The sequence below is a fragment of the Oculina patagonica genome, chromosome 1 (assembly GCF_052425735.1).
Source record: "Oculina patagonica isolate OP01 chromosome 1, crgOcupat, whole genome shotgun sequence".
Taxonomy (NCBI): Eukaryota; Metazoa; Cnidaria; class Anthozoa; order Scleractinia; family Oculinidae; genus Oculina; species Oculina patagonica.
In genome coordinates this window covers 47,999,275-48,018,968 of record NC_135758.1, presented here as the reverse complement: position 1 = coordinate 48,018,968, position 19,694 = coordinate 47,999,275, and the positions used below count along the sequence as shown (strand labels likewise).

Here is a 19,694-nt window from a genome sequence, read left to right as displayed (position 1 = left end):
TGTTGCTATGTGTTCAGAAAATTCAATATGGCGGATGAACATTCAGACAAGGATGAAAGCGTTGCTGAAAAAGACCCGTTGTCTTTCTTTACCGCTGGAGATTCCAGCTCTAGTTCAGATTCGGAAAGCGATAACGACGCAGATGAAGATAAAGAAAGCAAATCTAAATCCAGCACTGCAAAGAAGGCATCGTCACCCAAGACAAAATTGCCTTCTCCGACAACTTTGTTTGCGACCGTGGGAAGACCAGCGTTTTTAGAAACTAAGGAGGAAAGCTATGTTGACTGGAACTCATTGTCAAAGCGTTATGAACCAAATACATATTCAGCTCCTCCAGTGCAGTTTCCTCCTGCAGCAGAGAGCAGAGACAGTGAAGAATACGAAGATGCCGTGATATCATCAGCGCCGGTCAAATACGGGAAGGAAATATCGGACATACAGAAGCATTTGGTCGTTCACGATAAAAGATCTGTGAAAGTTGCCCTGAACATTTTGAATGATAGAGGTGAGATGCTAATCTGATGAACGTGCGGTACTGTTTAACAACTTAACTTATAAAGTTGAATCAGTGTTAGACAGGCATCTTTGTTGTAACTTCATGACGACTTTCTTACATTTATTTTTTTTCCCCCAGATTGGGGGCGGGGGGGGTAGAGTTACATTTATTGGTCAGGAAATTAAACAGAACCCAAAAAGATATCAAGCAGGAAATTTTAAAATTTATCACCTCAAGCTGGATTAGTGGCTTGACACATGTTGGTGTCAATTATTTTAGGATAAAAATTAACCTGGTGTGTCATTGTAGCAATAGCCTCGACTGGAATGCCTTGTTCCTTTGCATTTTCTGCCAAACCCCGCTTGTTGCGTAGCGTAACAGACACAAATGTGGTGAGTTAATATGACACTTTAAAGTCACAACAGTCCTTATCCATACTTGTACTGGGATAGTTTATGCTTACAGTCCGAAAACAGAATTTTTAAATCTTCAACCTTAACTCACGAGAGGGACAACTGAGCAGTAAAGACGTATACTTAGTCTAATGATTAAGAAGCTTGATTTAAACAAAGAACTCTCTCCACATGTCCAATCCCATATGAGATCTAATCAAGAAATCTGAGTAGTGTCTCTTGTTGGTTGCTGTCATTTATGCCCCAGTATTTCGGCACTAGAACAATGACTTGTTTCTCAGGGGCTCTTTCGTGCAGCATAATGAGTGCATGATGAGGTCCTTTGTTGATAGAGACACTCTGTACATAGAGTCTCTTGTTAAAGGGAGATTGCTGTATATTAGGCTTGCGTTATATAAATTCATTATCATTATATGATGATTATTAACATTAGTACTGGAAACTTTGGATTAGATCCTTTTAGTGGGCGTCAGTTTCATAGAACTGCACTGCCATCATTAATCTGGAAGTGTCACTCAGATGCCACACGGCCTCGGGTGTGTGATTTCTGGATGGCAACCTGTGCTTTTTGCAGATTAAAGACGAAGTTCTTATAGTTATAATTAGTTGGTCAAATTTTGTCTGAACAACAGTAAGGGGAAAATGCGAAAATAAGACACTGAAACTAACCGTTTGCTTTATAACAATCCTTACATGATAACCTTATTGTTTGTTATTCAGGAGAAAGTGCACCAAAGAAACAGAAAACAGAAAATTTCCGGCAAAAAGAGAAAAGAAAACGTGATGAAGGACAATCTTCCCGAGGAAAGAGTTATGTGGAGGAAGAAAAAAGAATACTGCGTCAGGACTTCTCAGTTGATTGAGATATTTGTAAAATATCATGTCTGTTAAAATTAACAACTACAATGGCACGTACAAGGAAAACATGCCACTGTATGTTGTATGCGTGTAAAATAATATGCACATACTTTTCAAGGGCCTTTCTCACTATCATATAATCAGAATTATTAGGTACATTTACATGTAATTAATGAAGAGATCGTCCCTGCTGTCTGTATCTCCAGAAAACAAAAGCATCATTAACTCTTCCAAACGTTAGATGTACACTGTATGTGTTACGCGACTTCAGAAAAGAAAAGAAACTCCCGGTCTGTGACTGAATAGAGAGGTCTATACAAATTACTGAAATATACGTTGACCATCTTGATGTTTTCAGTTTCCACGCTTACCAGCGGCAATCATTAAATAATAAATTGCAAAGCACAGCCCAAAGTGTATTGTTTTAGCAGAACAGCGCCGTTTGAATCCCAATCTTTGTTGGGTTACTCTTTTGGAGTTATTTGTTTTACATTTACCAAACATATCCCCTTCAAATTGGTGACATTATTCCATCACCAGTTTTTAACTCGGCAATTGCAATCTTAGCTGGGACTTATCCTTGGGACGTGCAGCGATATTAAACCTGTTTAAACCTTTTCCATGTGGCTAAGCCGCTAATCTAGCAGATATGGAATAACTATTGCAGGGAAATAAGGACCAAAGTTTCTTTAGTGAACATGATTTTGTTGAAATCCTTTTGAAGCGTAAATCGTGAGTTTTGAGGGCCAGTCGTGGTAGAGATATGAGGAGCTCCCAGGGGTTTTTGAGAACAAGGGACCGTGTTCATTTCTTTCACGAAGAAAAGGGATGTTTTTGGATTGTTCGTTTGTTTCAAGTAACGGGAGCAATGGAAATAAAGGACCCCCACCCCCACCCCCGAGGCCCTCAGATATTCTTCTTTTAGACCTGTAGCTAGCGTTTTATCATATATTTTTTCCTCTTTCGAGAGCGCGAACTGAATCGTAGTAAAACCGAGCGGGGAAGTAGTGATAAACCACAGGAATCGCAAGCAACTTTTCATATGGCATTGTAAATTGCGTAAAAATAAGAGTTTGCATAACCAACGTATTAAAAGTTACAAAAACGGAAAAGAAATACAATAAGAACGCCTTCCCTTCTTTCTGTGTGAATTGCTTGCCGTTTTTGTGGGATACTCCCCGAAATCGCTTTAAAGCGCCCTACGATAACAGTACTTTATACATGTACTTGGGATACGTGTGGATGATTCTCGCCCGGAATATGGTGCGGTAAGCGAAAGCGCGAGAACAAGCCAGCGAACGACTAGTCTGAATTGTCAGCCGTCCTCTCGTCCTAACACCCCAGAGGAGGGGCGCGGGCGAGTCCCTCTCGCCAGCGCACGAGAGGACAGCTGACAATTCAGATCAGCGAGCGACGCGAGCACGTTCTCGCGGCTTCGTTGCTCGCGCGTGGTTTAAACGTGAGCCCGGAAACTACGGCGTTTTGAGAAGTCCCTAAACGGAAGTGAGTCGAAAATTCAGGACTAGCTGAAAATAATATCTTGGGAAGACGCTTGTGGCAGATTTAAGCAATTTTCACTCACTGCGTAAAAAACTAAAATGTCAGCAAAAAAGCAATTGGGTTTTTAAAAAAAGGGGAAGAGCTTTACAAAACGTTATGAAACACTGATTTGTCCCACAAGGATTTTTTTTTGTCATTTTCTGCCTTGTGTACGTAGCGATTTCACGTGTTGACGTCATAGCTAATATATTTGCCTTGTTCCGATGAAAAAATTGAAAAAAAAAAAAGTATTTTTAAATAATATTTTTTTAAAACCTATATAATTTTTAAAAAAAAAAAAAAAAAAAAAAAAAAAAAAAAAAAAAAAAAAAAAAAAAAGAAATGAAACCAAATTTACACCAAAATAACCACCTTTAATTTAAAATAAATCCCAATTTTCATGCTGTGATAACGCAAGTTTACGGATTTGGTAGTTTTAATAACCCTGGGCTCCAGAGGTTTTCCTTTTTCCCCGCAAAAAAGAAAAAAACACTCTGGCATCCAATGTAGTTGTCCAGACTTGAACTGTGCCACAAGTAAAATCTTGCCACGGAAACTTGTTTTCTTAAACACACACCACTATACTACCGAGGAAAATGACCCAGTCTTTGTCACTATTTTGGATTTATATATTTCCTTGATTTAATACGATGTGGTCGACTGAAATTACAATTACTACATAAAGCTAAATTACTAATAGCGGGAAAACGGTTCTACACACGAGACGAGAATAACAAATCTAGCTATGCACATACAAAACGGGTGATCTTGGAAAACAAAATAACTAAAACAAACTGAAATTAAATGCTGATGAAATAAACTTACTGACCGGGGGGGGGGGGGGGGGAGTGGGGGGGGGGGGGTAAAAAAACTTTCTCCCCAATTTTATTTTTTTGGAAAAAAAAAATAAACAAGGAAGGAAGCCCACGCCCCCGGCTCCCCGTCCATGTACAACGTTTCCGGTTTAAAAGTCCTATCTTTGTCTTTGATTTCAAACTTCTTCGAGCTCTGCCCTCTTTACGCGCGTTACTGATCTGATCCTATAGTGCTATTAACTGTTCCCAAAACGAAATATACCACGTGATCTTTATAAATCACGGAAAAAAAAACTTGATGATTGATACTAGCTGCGCCTATGTTGCAGCGCTTAAACCCAGCCTAGTAAGTCTGTTTTAAAAGCGCCAAGGTTTCTTTTTTAAAGAAGTCTTAATAATGAATTTTTGCTTATCAGGTCGGTCGGTCACGGTAGTCTGGATTTCAAAATGACAGGCTATGTTTTATTTATGCTTCCTTCCGCTACGGCTTATTGTCTTTATCCAGTAGGAAGGGGAGGGAAGATCTAATTTATGTCAAAATTTTACAACAACATAATAAACACTACACCAATGGCGTCCACATTTAAATAACAGTACTTTATCATCCTTAGTCTCACATTCACGTAAAAAAAAATCCTTCTCTTTATAGACAAACAAAAACAAAACATCCACATGAGAACATGGCATTATCTGAAAAAAAAAAAAAAGGACAAATATATTTTAACTGAGTTATACGTTACAAGTATCTAGTACTTAATTAAATAATAAAAATCTGTCAATTATCCATGCATGATAGACATACTCAGCTGTAAGTCATACACTGGGGTCAACACTATTGAAAAGAAAACTTATTTTGGGGTATTATCAAGATCGTATTTGCGTATCAAATTATTCAGTTGTCTATCTTGGGCGTACTGAAGCCCCGGGACTGAAGCTGGAAACTTTTGAGCTACTCGAAGATGATGCCTTCGTCTACACAGATGATAGCTTGTCTAATGTTGCTTGTAGCTCTCTTCCATAAAGGCTGTCCATCAAAGATCCGCGATTATTACATTGCAGCTGTAGAAAAGGATTGGAACTACGCGCCGACAGGAATAAACAACGTGAAAGGAATACCACTACAAAATGACAGGTGAGTGTTATGTAAAAGCTCGGCAATACATGACGAACTTGTTAAGTGTGCCCAAGTGATTTTATTTCTTCTCTTTCGCGAAGTCGTTATTGACTTTGCTCTTATCAAAAGTGCCGCTCACATATCGCCTTGGATATATCCTGCTCTAAAGCACTTGGCTTATCATTGTTATCCGGGGTGTTATCATAATTGATCATCCATACTTTTAGCCATGTTAGGCACTCCGGGCCAAGGCTCATTAAAATCGTATCCATGATTTAGCGTGGGTTCAATTCATTTTGCTCACAGTAAGTGCTTCTACTGAGAATGTCGGCAACAGACTGTTGGCCTGCAGAAGCTAGAGACAATGTTTTTTTTTTATTGTTTCTCGTTTCGTCATGGTTCCATGCTCACGCGGAACACGAAACACTAAATGTTTCTGCGGTGAAGCGTAAGCAAATTTTGCTTCTTGGAGACAACATTGACGCTGGAAACAATTCTTCCCGTATGGAAAAACTGAAAACTGGGAAACATGTGCGTTACGAATTTCTCAGTGAAAGCATATTTTCTCGTTTTGCAGGGCCTTTAGTTGAGACAGAACTGTAGACAGAGCGGGCAACGCGCGAGCGGCAAGACGGACTCCTTAATTAACTAGACGTCATGTTAAGAATGTCCGCTTAATCTGCAGCACGCAAATTAAGAGCATATCTACAGGGGACCCAAACGCTGTATTACAGTTATTCATAATCTTAAAATAAATTTGTTGTTATTTACCTGCGTTCCTGTGTCTTTTTTCACCGGTTTGAGGGCGATTTGAATCAGAGCGAAGGCGGTTTACGTTGCGAGTTTTAAACGGCAGTCGGTCTGTCGCAATGTCAATACGACGCGCCTCAATTATGTCTCAAGTTTTCTTTTAACTGTTTAACGTTTAAAACTCGCAACGTAAACCGCCTTCGCTCTGATTCAAATCGCCCCCAAACCGGTGATAAAAGACACTGAAAAGCAGGTAAATAAGAACAATTTTATTTTAAGATTATGAATAACTGTAGTACAGCGTTTGGGTCCCCTGTGTGAAAACACCTATAGAATCGAAGAGATTTTCTTTCTTTGATCACATGCAAGAATGCTGCCCTATGTGCCACGGCAGGTTTATTTTACAGGTTAGCCGAGTGAGATTCCTGTTCCTTTAGTTCGGGAACAGCATAACAAAGCGAGGGAAAGTAAAAAAAACTTTTTTTAGTAGTTTGGGATATTTATAAAATCATATTTTTCGTCAACATGCTTCACGCATGAACGCTCGTCAACCTGACGGTTACTAATTTACATTTACTTCATAGTTGACTTCCCCGGGTCTCGGTCGAGGTCAAACATGTATCTTCGTCTGAGCACGGTGGCCTTGCGGATCATCATCATTTTTTGCCGCATCATCACCTCTTCTCACTCCGCCCCCACCTGCGGGTGCCTAACTTTCGAGTGTGGTCAGGCCCTCACAGCACCTCGTGGGGGCTTCGCCTCTCTACAGGCTGTGAGGCTCCCTGCGCGCCCTGCTTCCATCCGTCCCCAGCCGCGATCCTTCTGGTCTGCGCCAGGGATGGGGACCTCTGGGCTCGAGATCGGATGCAGCTGTGGGTAATGCACATTGCGTTATAACACGTTTGAATAGTCTGAAAGCCCCCGAAAAACACGGCATGGCTGTTGAAAACTTGTTCATTTCATCCACAATCTCCGGCGCACGCGCACAATCGCACCCGGAACCAGGATTTCCTGGCGGCCAACATCTATTAAAACCATTCTCGTTCCCAAAGCCCACGTTCGTTCTGGTCTAATTAACAGCTAACCAAGATGAGAAGTAGCGTGCAAGTCAAGTGAATCGGTGCCGCAGGACACGCCGAGGCTATACCCTTTTACACTTCCTTTACCTCTCTTGCTTGCAGGCCTTAGTACAGCCTAAGGCCACGGGAATTTCATTCTCTGTAACAAGTTAAGCCCTAGTCGGACATGCATGTATATTATATTCAGTATAAAATTCTCTTCCCAGTGATGGCTCCCGGTTCACCGTACGAGGTCCTCACAGGATAGGAAGGGTCTATCGCAAGGTGCTCTACCGAGAGTTCACGGATGAGACCTTTACCAAGCAGAAGCCCCATCCAAAGTACTTAGGATTGCTGGGTCCCATAATTAAGGGTGAAGTTGGTGATACTCTAAACGTTCACTTCAAAAACATGGCCAACCGTCCTTTTACAATGCATCCACATGGGGTCTTCTATGAAAAGGGCTCAGAGGGAGCTCTCTATGATGATCACACTGAGGGAGACCTGAAAGGGGATGATCACGTGCCTTCTAATGGGACCCGTGTTTACAAGTGGACAATCCCTGAAAATCACGCGCCAACCAAAGATGACGAGAACTGTCTTACTTGGGCCTACCATTCTCACGTGAAACCTGTCAATGACATAAACACTGGCTTGATTGGTGAGTATAGTGTATCAATATACTTAATTGTTGACGTGACTTCACGGTTCCATTTCCGTCTCCGAGACTCGGGCTCCACAGTGACTTGATTCAAACTTGGTAGACCCGGCGTTTATTTGACTCCTGCAGTTTATTCTAGCTCGGTGGTTTACTAAGCAAGGGGTTTTGTTCATTATTTTGACTCTTGCCATTATGTCTGTAGCTTATTATACGTAGGATAAATGCTTAAAGGGCTCATACTCAACTCGAACTTGCAATTGTTGAATACCCGGTATTTATTCGAGACACGGCGTTTGATCGACAAAATACGGTACCTTCCTTGTCAACAGGAGCAATCTTAACTTGCAAAAAGGGAACGTTGAATGAAAACACTCTGACTCGCACAGATGTGGATAAGGAATTTGTGTTACTGTTCACTGTGATGGATGAGAACAAGAGCTGGTTTATTGATCAAAACATTAAGCGATTTTGTACTGATCCTGATGGAGCTATGAAGAAGAAGACAGATAACAACTTTGTGAAAAGTAACAAGATGTACTCCATCAATGGACGTGTGTTTGGTAACTTGGAAGGTTTGGACATGTGTGTTGGAGACAAGATAAGCTGGCACCTGTTTGGTATTGGCACTGACGCCGACGTCCATGCAGGTATAGTGCTACTGTGAACGATTATACAAGTATTTCGCTCGCCCGCTTGTTGTTTCTGCAAATAGATAACTCAGTGAGCTCAAAGACAACCCTTCCTTTTATAATATTTGTCGATGTTTCGTAACCGTTTTGCATCTAGCAAATAATTGTTCAAATTGGGAGATGCGGTGGACTATATGATTAGTGTGTTTAACTTCAAATTGAGAAATCTGGCTCGAGCGCTGATAAGTTAAGGGTCAATGTCAGTTGTGTTCTTCTCCTAGAGCCCAGTTGCTCAAAGGGTGGATAACGCTATCCAGCGGATAAATCACTATCTAGTGGATGGCTGTCATACAAAACCTACTTCGCTATCCAACGGATAGTGATTTATCCGGTGGATAACGTTATCCGCCCTTTGAGCACTGGGGCCAGGTGTATAACTGTAGGTACAGGTGACTCGTGAGGGCAACCTGAGAAATTGTGACGGATCAAGCTGCTTAAGGAAAAAGAATAAGTTTTTGCTGCCTGTGTGGGGCAGTTTAGCCCATGTACGACTTTACTTAACCCATTGACTTCTGTAAACTGAACAGAACCGGCCTTGAAGGAGCATGTTCTTGTACGACTTGTAACGCCATCACTTTCCACGCCAGAAAGATTTGAATTAACAACAGCTAACAACTGTTATTAGCTAGCAAGTCTTTCAGAGCATGCCCAAACGTGTAAGATGGGTGAACTAATTGTTTACTGGGCCCGATATACACGTAATCAATAACCTAGAAATTTCCTTCATCAAAATCTAAGAAAACTTGACCTGTGCGCACGTATTTTTAGTTTAAAATGAACATTTGAAATCCCGGAGATGAAAGCTTTTCATCGGAAACAAAAGCAACTGTAAGGCCTAAAAACACAAAAGAAAGGGAGAGAAAAAGAAAAAGAATAAAAAAACAAACAAACCCAAAACAACAAAAAGGTTATCTAAAGTTAAAACCAAGCTTCGCTTCAAAGTAAAAGTGGATGTTAGTTTCCATCTTCAAGTGAAATTTTGTGGCGTTTTAGTACAATCTCTTTAAAAAAGAATCAGAATTAGGCATATACCGTTTTCTTGCCAAAATCCTAGGAATCAATGGGCTAAACTAATCAATTGTACATTATTTCTCATTTCAGCGTATTTTCACGGGCAGACATTTACAATCGACAAGCATCTTAGGAGCATTGCTTCTCTTTTACCCGCCACATTTGTAACAGCAACCATGACAGCCGTAAATCCGGGAACTTGGCTTCTAAATTGCATGGTAACCAGTAACTATGACGGAGGAATGTACGCATTGTTTAACGTAAGCAAATGCGCCCGTGATGCTAACACGCCAGTCGCCAGCGGTGGCAAAACGCGAAAGTATTTTATCGCTGCCGAGGAGAAGATGTGGAATTATGGGCCAAGTGGAATAAACAAAATGACTGGAGATGACCTGTTAAAGCCAGGAAGGTAAGAAAGGATACAAAAAGCGCTGTCAAAGTGAAGTAAAACCTACCTCCCCATGTAGATATACTTTTATTTATTTGTTTTGTTGTATTTTATTGCTGAGTCGAGTTATAAGGTTTCGGGATCGTTCCTTTTTAGAAGTAGGGGAGCTGGTGGCATTTGGTGGAATGAGGGACAGCATGCCAAACGCATGACTTCAAAGCGGGGGTTTTGGCCGAAAATATGATGTGTAAGCGGGGATCACTCAAAATAATTTTTACCTTAAGTGTTGTATAGACAAAAACGTGTATTAAAATGCCTAAAATAGCGTTTCTGCATGCGGGTCTGAAAAAAAAAAAACATTTTTTCCCCAGGTCTACTTTGTTATGTAACGAGCAACATCAATTCGACCCCACTAACTATTGGGTTGCGAATACAGTCGACCCCCACTAACAACCTAGTGCCATCGGTAAACAGTTTTTTTTTTAATCAGTGTACTTACAATATTATTTTTAGATGACATTATTAAGTTCAGATCGACAAGTTTTAATTTTACTTTAACAATAACGGGGAAGGGAGGATGGTGCAGGGTAAAAATTTCTATGACGAAGAGAGGGTCATTATATATTACAAGGACTAATTTCAAATCCCACCAGCCCCTCCCCGCTCCTCCTATAGCTAGGCCTATCCCATAGGTAATAAACGATCCCTTATTTTGTTCTTTTTAATAATGTTTACGATTTACATTGCTGATTCTAGCGAGTCGCGGCAGTTCTTTGTTCAAAAAGAAGACAGAATTGGCGGCAAGTACAAGAAGGCTTTGTATATTGAATACACAGATGACACGTTTAACACTCCGAAAAATCGCACCGAACCTGAACTCCATTTGGGTTCCTTGGGACCTGTTATTCGTGGAGAAGTTGGGGATACTATAGAGGTGGTCTTTCGAAACAAGGTCAGTCTTACACCAGCTCCTAAAGAAGTTAGCTGCAGTCTGTTAATTAAGCGTCTTAAAAAGTCAACTGTGCTGCTAGAAATGCATTGACACAAACAACAAACAACATAATTAGTACGGTGTAGAAGAAAGGCCTCATTCTGTAGTATACAAAAAGGGTCATTAATATTAGAGTCCGTCCTTCAGGATGGTTTTCCAAAAAGCAAGTAGATATGAAATGAATTTGAATTTTAGAAGGAACTCAGCCGTGTTCTTTAGTTTTTTATGCACTGGTAGAATACGATAGCGTGCGAAGGGGGGGGGAAAGAGAAAAGGAAAGAGGGGACTTTTCCCCTCAGCTAAAAATTTTTAGACACGATAATAAAGTTATTCATTCATTCATTCATTCGTGCCGTTGCTCCTAAAAGGGGAAAGTTGATCTGATTTTTGGCCTAAGAACATCAGTAAAATTGTTGATTTTAAAATGCAACCCCTTGGAGTATCTACTAAAACAATTAGGTTACTCGTCCTCGTTTTCATTTAGAGTATCAGACTGTCAGATTTTGGACCTAAAACTGACTTGGGCTAGGCCACTAGCTGTGCCGGGAAAAAATTCTACGTGTGCTCTTGTTTAAAAATTATGTATAATATATTCTCTCAAAGTTCAGTAGTTGACGAGGCTACGCCTCTTTGACTATTCTCTCTTAGCATAACCCAGCGGCTGTCTATTGGCAAAACGCGCGATTCTATTTAACAATTAGACGGCGAGCTCGAGGTTTCTATCGGCTGATAGTTGGCGAGGGGCGAAGCCCCGAGTCAACTATCAAAAGCCGGTAGAAACCGAGAGCGAGCCGTCTAATTGTGTTAGCATAACCCACTGACCGATCTATTAAACACAAAATATAGCTAGAGTTGATTTATTGAAGGTTTTGATTGATAAAATCAGCGAAGACTAATGCGCGCGCCCCGAGAGCCTTCTACGGATCGATAGTAGGCACCTGTTAAACCAATCAGATTGCGCGATTACCAATAGTAGGTCAGTGTGGTTATGCTAACGATAAATTTTCAGCGGTAAATTTTCTTGATATTTGTCTTCAAAGTGCACAATATTGTAGGCTTTGGACTGCAATCCTTTAGAGTTTCTACTAAAACAATTAGACTACTGCCCTCGTTTTCAAGGCGATAGTCAACTCGGCTGCGCCTCGTTGACTATTTGCTCATAGAAAACTCGGGCTCGTAGTCTAATTGTTAATTAGACGGCTCGCGGAGCGCGCTCTCAGTTTTCAGTTCGCAATTTTTTTCAACAAATCCTTCAAAAAATTAACTCTACCGACTTTAAGACGCTTAATAGATCAGCCACTGGGTTATGCTAAAACAATTAGACGGCTCACTCTCGGTTTCAACCGGCTTTTGATAGTTGACTCGGAGCTTCGCCCCTCGCCAACGTTAACTATCAGCCGGTAGAAACCTCGTTCTTGCCGTCTAATTGTTAAATAAAACACTCTTGCCCGTAGTCTAATTGTTACAATTAAAAGAAGCGTACACAACAGTAGAAGTAAGCACTAGTTTTTGCTCATCATGAAAACCCCAGGCTTCAATAAAACTACAGCATTCATCCTATTGGTGTACTATACAACAAATCAAACGAGGGAGCATTGTATCAAGACGGTACATCCGGGGATGCTAAAAACGATGACGCAATCTCACCGGGAGGAAGCTTTACATACAAGTGGACTGTACCCGAGGAAATGGGTCCCAGGCCTTCAGACGCGCAATGTTTGACTAGAATGTATCTATCAAGTGTGAACCCAACCAAGGATAGATATGCAGGTATTATAATGATTAGAACATACGTAGAGCACTCATAGACCAGCGTAGTCCCTAGTAGGCGTTCTTGGCTCAAGGGAGTCTAGACTTCATCGTGAGCGGTGACGTCTCCGAAGAGCAGTCGCCAATCCTGTCCCAGGTCTTGCGCGGTTACCAAAGAAAGAGAGAACGCCTAGGGAATAGGTTCCACAAAGACTACATTTGCCTTTATACTTGCGTTTTCGCTTTTGCAAATGCATCGCATTTGCTGTAGTACGAATAAAAAATGAAGCAAGGCGTTGGTAAAGGTCTTATAGCCCATTCTACCAGAGCTTATCCTGGTTTCAGTGACATACTGCTTGACTCAAATGCCAACACGCTAACTATTAGATAATCATGCCCCCCTCTGCGCTTCCCAACAGACTGTTGGGTATTTAAATAAAAGAGTGTAAAAAAACATGGTTTATCAACGTGAGAAATTATGTTTGTCATTTATGTTTATGAGAAAACACTTACACTTATATGATTACTGTCTATTAATAGAAAAGGGCATGTTAAAATAGCGTCTCTTTAAATTTTAGGTCTTTTTGGTCCTCTACTGGTTTGTAAGAAAGGAAGCCTGGATTCTAATAACAAGCAAAAGAACGTGGACAAAGAGTTTGTGCTACATTTTGTAGTTACCTTGGAAAGAAGTTCTTGGTATTACGAGGAAAATAAAAACCAGTCCGGTGATCCTTCCAGTATTGACGAAAGTAATGTATACTTTATTCTACGAACTAATTGCCTTTGGATGTTCGTTTTATAGTTTATTCCGTCCTACTCTGATAATTTTTCTTGGTTTTACTTCTGATTTAAATTGTTCATTAAGTGGTGCGAGCTTTTTTTTTACCAACCACTAGGCGTAGTTAAAGTCTTTTCAATAAGTTTTATTTTTGGTTTTTTTGTTTGAAAAGACTTATTTCTTCAGAGAAGTATTGTTGAAAACATTTTGGTTTATTTTATTACGATGGATCGGTCTAAAGTTTTAGTAACCCGTTTCCGGAAGTGGCAGATTCCCGAAAGTAACGGTAGCAAAAGGCTGCTAAATCCGGAAGTGAAGAAGGTTGTTTCTTGCGGCTCTTAACCTTAGCTATATCGATTCACAAATCAAACCAGAAATGGTGTATAAACAACTGGGGTTGCTTCAACTTGAACCCTCTCTGTTGATGTTGTTCGTGAGAAATGCTTTGTTGTGTTTCAGACGATGCGGCGTACATCCAAAGCACCAAGATGCATGACATCAATGGATATGTTTATGGGAATCAGCCTGGTTTGAGCATGTGCAGAGGAGATCGTGTGTCGTGGCATATAATGAGCGGGATATTAATGCACAGCCCATTGTTTTATGGCAACACTATTACCTACAATGGCCAGAGAACAGACGCTGTAGGACAAATACAAGGTGTGGAAAATATAAACAAACAGACAACAACGACTGGCATAGAAAACTGCAAAGATATGACAATAAACCATAAGTACATGGATTGCTGAGGTTGTGAAAGAATAAGATTGTGCAAGAGAAGAAATTTAAACCCGTTAACTCCCAAAAATTTATGCCAAGGTTCAACATATAGTGTTAATTTATAGCTTATCACTTTGATATGAATGGCCACACACTAAGGATACATCTGCAGCTTGAAAGTTGAAATCACGTTTGTCAAGTTAATTAACCCGAGCAATTTATTTAGGAATGATTGATTAATTAGCAGGCTAGGAGGAACTTATGTTACTATCATTTGTTTTGTTGAAATCAAATGTAGACACTGAGACCCTTATGTTTTGGAAACTTTTATTTTCCCATATTTAAGTCAAATGATTTATCTAATCATTTCTTAGCGTGCTTTCAAGCTTACATCTCATGTTTACTAAATATATATATTTTTAATAACAATTACCTACAGGCTCACTTGCAACGGTATACATGACGCCAGATGACGCGGGGGAATGGGCAATAGTTTGTAGGACAACCAGTCACTTGACACTCGGCATGGAATCAAAATACACAGTACGAGGGGATTGTGGGAAAACGCCGTCAGAGCAGACCACTGATAAAGTCAGGCGTTACTACATAGCTGCTATGGAGGAGACCTGGGACTATACACCGTCTGGCCGTGATATATTAGGAGGAAAACCTCTGGAGGATAGCGAGTGAGTTTAGCGATAATGGCGATACGGGAAAGTAAAGTTCTCTAGGCATTTTTCGTCTGTAGAACTTAAAACTGGTGGGCTTGGCTGACTAAAGGATAGTTTTGCAGCACTAGGAAACTTAAAGTACTTCTAACAAGCAAAGAAATATTAATTGAACTTTCGCAAAGAATAAGCAAGTTATGAAAGTGTCAGTCATAGTAATTCAGTTTACACATAACGGATACCATTAGTTTTAAACAGCACTTATTCACATCATCTGGCAATATGTAATTGACACATACTCTGATAAGCTACCTTCTTTTAGAAAGCGGCTTGTTTCGGAGCTGATGAGCAGGAAGATAAAATAAAAGGGATTCATTGATGATAGCCTAAGCCAGTTTACCTTTTGTTTGTTTGTTTGTTTGTTAGAGACGCCAGGCCATATACTATTAATGGTCCAAAACGTATTGGTCATAAATACAAGAAAGCTGTGTTTCGTGAATTTACGGACGCCACGTTCACAACGAAGAAGGAAAGAAAAACTGATTATGAAAAACACCTGGGAATTATGGGACCGGTGATTAGAGCTGAAGTTGGAGACACTGTTGAAGTTATATTTAAAAACATGGCGAGTAGAGATTACTCTGTACATCCTGATGGACTGTTTTACAAGTAAGGGAAAACTTTCTTTTAAGATCGTTATAATGCTATTTGCTATTGTTTTCGGTAAAGGTATACGAATGCGATCCGATCTACGTGTCGTCCGACGTGTTGGCCGATAGTTGGCGACAGTCGCCCGACACTCGGCCGACAATCGGCCGACGCGTAGGCAACTATTTTTCTTCAAATGAAATACTGGGGATATATGATATGTGTCGGCGACTTTTTCCCGTAAAATTAAATCTTACAATTGCCGAGTTAGTTGTTACGGTTTAGCTGCAATAAGTCTAAAAATAATCACAATTATTGATCATAATAACTTTGGCTGGTTGGTGCGCTTTCTGGACAAGCAAAAGAAAGTAAAGTTTTAACGGCAAATGCACACATGTCGAAAAAGCCAGGAGCCTATATCAAGATTGTTAGAAAATAACAAATTTATATGTCAGTGTTGCAGAACGGAATGACCTACTAAACGAGAAGACCTTGAGATCATTGGTTAATCTCACTTATGTCATACTTCTCCGTATATCTTGCTCATTTTCTTCGACAGAAAGAAGTATGAAGGTTCAAATTATCTTGATGGCACACAGGGTATTGACCTGGTGGATAATGCTGTGTCACCAGGGAAGCTGTTCAAATATATCTGGCAAGTGCCCGAGCGTGCAGGACCAACAGAAAATGACGCTGACTGCCTGGCCTGGGCATACTATTCTGATACAAACTCTGTCACAGATCTCTACACCGGGCTTGTTGGACCTCTTGTTGTTTGTAAGAAGGTATTTATTTAAGAGAAGGATATAAACACCCGTTTTGTAAAAAATAAAAGCAAAAGAAAAAGCAATAAGGTAGGGAGGTTATAACTCAAATTAAGAGTAATGAATTAATCTCGCACCCAGATGTCTACTAACCACAGTAGTAGTGGAGAGAAGATCTGGGTACGAGATTAAGTAATGGATTTGTACAGGGAGGGCTCACCATAAACGGGTCGTGGGGGAGGGGGTGTGGGGTAGTCCAGTCCTTAAACTCTCCCTAACCCCACCCTACATAGAGACGCCTGGTTTCAACCCCTATGTAGGGCGCGCGAAAGAGAGAGCTCAGGGACTGGACTAGCTAGGGGAGGGATGGGTAAATTGTACAGCGGCATTTGATGTGTCAAAAGGGGCTGTTCCTCACTCTTCCAATGAATGTGAATCAAATTTAACATTAAGTTACAGAGTGAAAAAAATATACACGATTTCCGTGGTTGTCTTTAACGGCTGTTTTTTTCTTTTTTTGTGTATTTGATCTTCTATTAAAAATGGAAGCCAGGCAAATGAATGAAGAAGAATGCACAAGTATGTTGTTGTTTATTTGATGCCCGTGTACATGTAGGATGCAAGTCACTGACATATTACTATTTTTCTTATTAAAAGGGAACACTGAAGGAGGATAATTCTCGGCGCGGTGTTGATCGCGAGTTCTTTTTACTTTTCGCCACATTTGACGAGAACAGAAGCTGGTATCTTGATGACAACATAAATAAATACTGCTCAGACCCAGGCTCTATAGATCAGCTTAAGAACGACGCAGGATTCAAAGAGAGTAATCAGAATTATGCGATCAATGGTTTTCTCTACGGAAACCTGCCAGGCTTGAAGATGTACAGAGGAGAGAAAGTAGAGTGGTACTTAATGGGGCTTGGAGATTTGACTGATGTTCACACAGTGCATTTCCATGGACAGACATTTATTCATGTAAGAGCAATAAAATGTCTACAAAAAATACATTGCACCTCCCTTGTACTGATATCCATCCATTAAGGACGTTCGCGCTAATTGTTTATGCGCATCCTTACTGCGCACGTAATTCATCGGGATAATTCATGTCGCAACGTCACGCCACGTCATGCACGAGCGCGCGCGCTGAAGAAATTTTCTAAGCACATATAGGGCTGATAGTCGTCGCGTGAACTTTGCTTGCAATTAACTCTCTTAGATGGTCGGTGACCCCCACATTTTTTGAACGGATCACTTTTGTTGATGATTATCTACGTTTTGCGTAAAAATGAAAAAAATCTATCGATTATTTTTTTGGTCCCACGTACGTTCGAATGCCTTTTTTGAGCTTTTCGTTTTGCTGTACGACGGTTTAAAATACCGCTTTCAGGGTTAAGTCTTACAAAAAGTTGGCAACACTAGAATTTTTTTACGCAACAGACCCACTTCTACAAAAAATGACTAAGATCATTTGCCTCTTTTTTCTCATCTTCAACATTTTTAACTATAAATCCTGTAGACCATGTTGAATTGCGTTCGCCAATTTTTCAGAAACAGGGTAGTTTTTCACACGCTTTATCTCTTTAGCGAAGTCGGTGACCCCCACTTTTTTTGCATTTTCGACACAAGTAACTTATTATCTGACTGCTGTAAATTTTTTTAAAAAAATCTATCGACTAGAAAATTTTCGCGCGAACGTCCTTAATTTACTTCATGCGTTAATTTTGTGTTATTTTTAAAGTGATCTACTTTTTATAATAGTGCAAACTTTAAATAATTTCTCTTAACTGTAGTGCTTTGCACTACCCAGGGTTTTACGGGAAAGTTTCCAGTTGGCAGGCCACTTTGTTCTCACAACAAAGCCGTTTTGGGTAAAGTTTAAAGTCAATATAAAAATGCTAAATTTCCCCAGCTATAGCACTTCCCTGTGCGAATGTTGCAAATATTCAGTTCCTGTGTCTATTGCAGAAATCAACCACACTTCATCGAGAGGATGTATACGACCTTTTCCCAGGAATCTATGCGACTGTAGAAATGGTGCCTGACAGTGTGGGGGACTGGTTACTACACTGTCACGTGAACAATCATCTGACAGGTGGAATGGAGACACGATTCTCTGTTATGACGCCAACCAGTAAGTCCATCTTGCTTGAAACCTGTTTTGCGAGTTTGTATAACCGCAATTCATCAGGTCATTATTATTCAAGGGCTTAACCAACTGTAAGCTTTGCAAGATAATGTCAAATTCATCGCTGCCGTTGTTGTTTGTGTTGAGGCCGGTGTTTAGTTCTTATGTCATTGTCCGGCCCTTAAGATAACTGTTGATTTCTTTTCTCTTTTCTAGGTAAGCCGATCTACAATGGAGCCTGGAGAGCGCAGATTGACCGAACGATCTTTACAAGCTTGATCGTGGTTATTGTCTGCTTCTTTGCTGCTTGAACCTCATGTGCCATCTTCGATGTTTTTGATTTTTTCCGGGGGGGGGGGGGTACGCATAAAAAGTTTTATACGGGGAGGCTCCGCCCCAAGCTTTTACCCCTTACCCTTTTATATACCATTTTGACAGAAATTGTACCCCTTTCGTATACGCTTTGATGAAAAAAAGGTATCCCTTTCATATACCTAAAAGACATGGCATAGACTTAGAACAGGACGTTTTCTTGTTATTTTCATGCAGTGCTTAATAAATTAAAATAATACAGCCATAAAGTGCGTCTGTTCGAAATATTTTAATTAAAGGCCCTTTTAAAAACCTAAATGACGGATTTTCATACCCTGTCATATACCAAAACTTGTGAAATCCCTACCCTTTTATATACCTGAAGCCTGAAAAAGGTACCCCTTTCGGGCGGAGCCTCCCCTTATAGGCCATTATATGAAGTACCCCCCCCCCCCGGGGATTCTTTTTGCAAGGATAATTGTTTGTTCAATAATAAAAAAAAAAAATCTTTTCACTAGCTGTAGAGTAATATGATTCTAACTTTTAAGTCTGCATAGATGAAAAAAACTCTAGAGTAGGATCATTCAAATGAAAGCACCACGTTCACGTCTTGTTTTAAATATTTCGTACATCGAAATTTGGGGTTCTGTTTAATATTTATTTTCAACTGTTTAAAACTTTTTCAATAACAAAACTACAGCTTCGCAACGTGATTAATTATAAACAAACCCCGCTGTCGAATGAATCGGTGATCGCTACCATTCTTATTTAAATGTTTTGACTTAGTCTACAAGACTTTTTTGCACAAGTTATACTTTTCTTGTATTACCAGAAGGCATTTTTTTCTTTTACGTTTTATTAAGCACGATAGTCATGGAATGTTAAAAGTGTTTGGTGTGTAGCCAAGCATGTTAAAAACTTTGGTAAAAAAAAATAAAAGGGTTGACACTGGCTAAAAATTTATTGTTCTGGACGTTTCAGCCACTACTTTTGCCTTCTTTAGCAAAGATAAAAATGCAAATGTCTAAAGGTCGGCACACAGCAGGGAACTAGTCGCAAAGACTTCTCAAAGGGGCTTGCTTCGGGAACAGTCCCCTAGTGTGTCGTATTTTGCATCGAAACTCTAGTCGCAGGGACCACATTT

The 19,694-nt window shown here is 40.2% G+C and overlaps 2 protein-coding genes across 2 annotated transcripts; both read left to right on the top strand.

Annotated features, from left to right (window-relative positions):
* Positions 1-3: 3 nt before the first annotated feature.
* Positions 4-2,181, top strand: LOC144635366 (UPF0690 protein C1orf52 homolog). The gene is made up of 2 exons (XM_078494477.1): positions 4-505; positions 1,630-2,181. Exons 1-2 carry the CDS (start codon positions 28-30, stop codon positions 1,770-1,772), a joined length of 621 nt encoding a protein of 206 aa, XP_078350603.1. The 5' UTR covers positions 4-27; the 3' UTR covers positions 1,773-2,181.
* A 2,822-nt stretch (positions 2,182-5,003) lies between these two features.
* Positions 5,004-19,501, top strand: LOC144635334 (hephaestin-like protein). Its single transcript, XM_078494451.1, has 14 exons — positions 5,004-5,253; positions 7,271-7,704; positions 8,034-8,351; positions 9,495-9,813; positions 10,549-10,751; positions 12,323-12,553; positions 13,111-13,281; positions 13,770-13,970; positions 14,470-14,716; positions 15,125-15,367; positions 15,906-16,131; positions 16,768-17,088; positions 18,079-18,244; positions 18,455-19,501. Exons 1-14 carry the CDS (start codon positions 5,081-5,083, stop codon positions 18,547-18,549), a joined length of 3,348 nt encoding a protein of 1,115 aa, XP_078350577.1. The 5' UTR covers positions 5,004-5,080; the 3' UTR covers positions 18,550-19,501.
* Positions 19,502-19,694: the final 193 nt, after the last annotated feature.

Bases quoted from the DNA above. Each gene is read 5' to 3' on its own strand.
- LOC144635366 (XM_078494477.1), top strand. From the start codon at position 28: ATGGCGGATGAACATTCAGACAAGGATGAAAGCGTTGCTGAAAAAGAC. The intron at 506-1,629 runs GTGAGATGCTAA...TTTGTTATTCAG, and splicing joins GAACATTTTGAATGATAGAG to GAGAAAGTGCACCAAAGAAA.
- LOC144635334 (XM_078494451.1), top strand. From the start codon at position 5,081: ATGATGCCTTCGTCTACACAGATGATAGCTTGTCTAATGTTGCTTGTA. The intron at 7,705-8,033 runs GTGAGTATAGTG...CCTTGTCAACAG, and splicing joins CATAAACACTGGCTTGATTG to GAGCAATCTTAACTTGCAAA. The intron at 17,089-18,078 runs GTAAGAGCAATA...TGTCTATTGCAG, and splicing joins ATGGACAGACATTTATTCAT to AAATCAACCACACTTCATCG.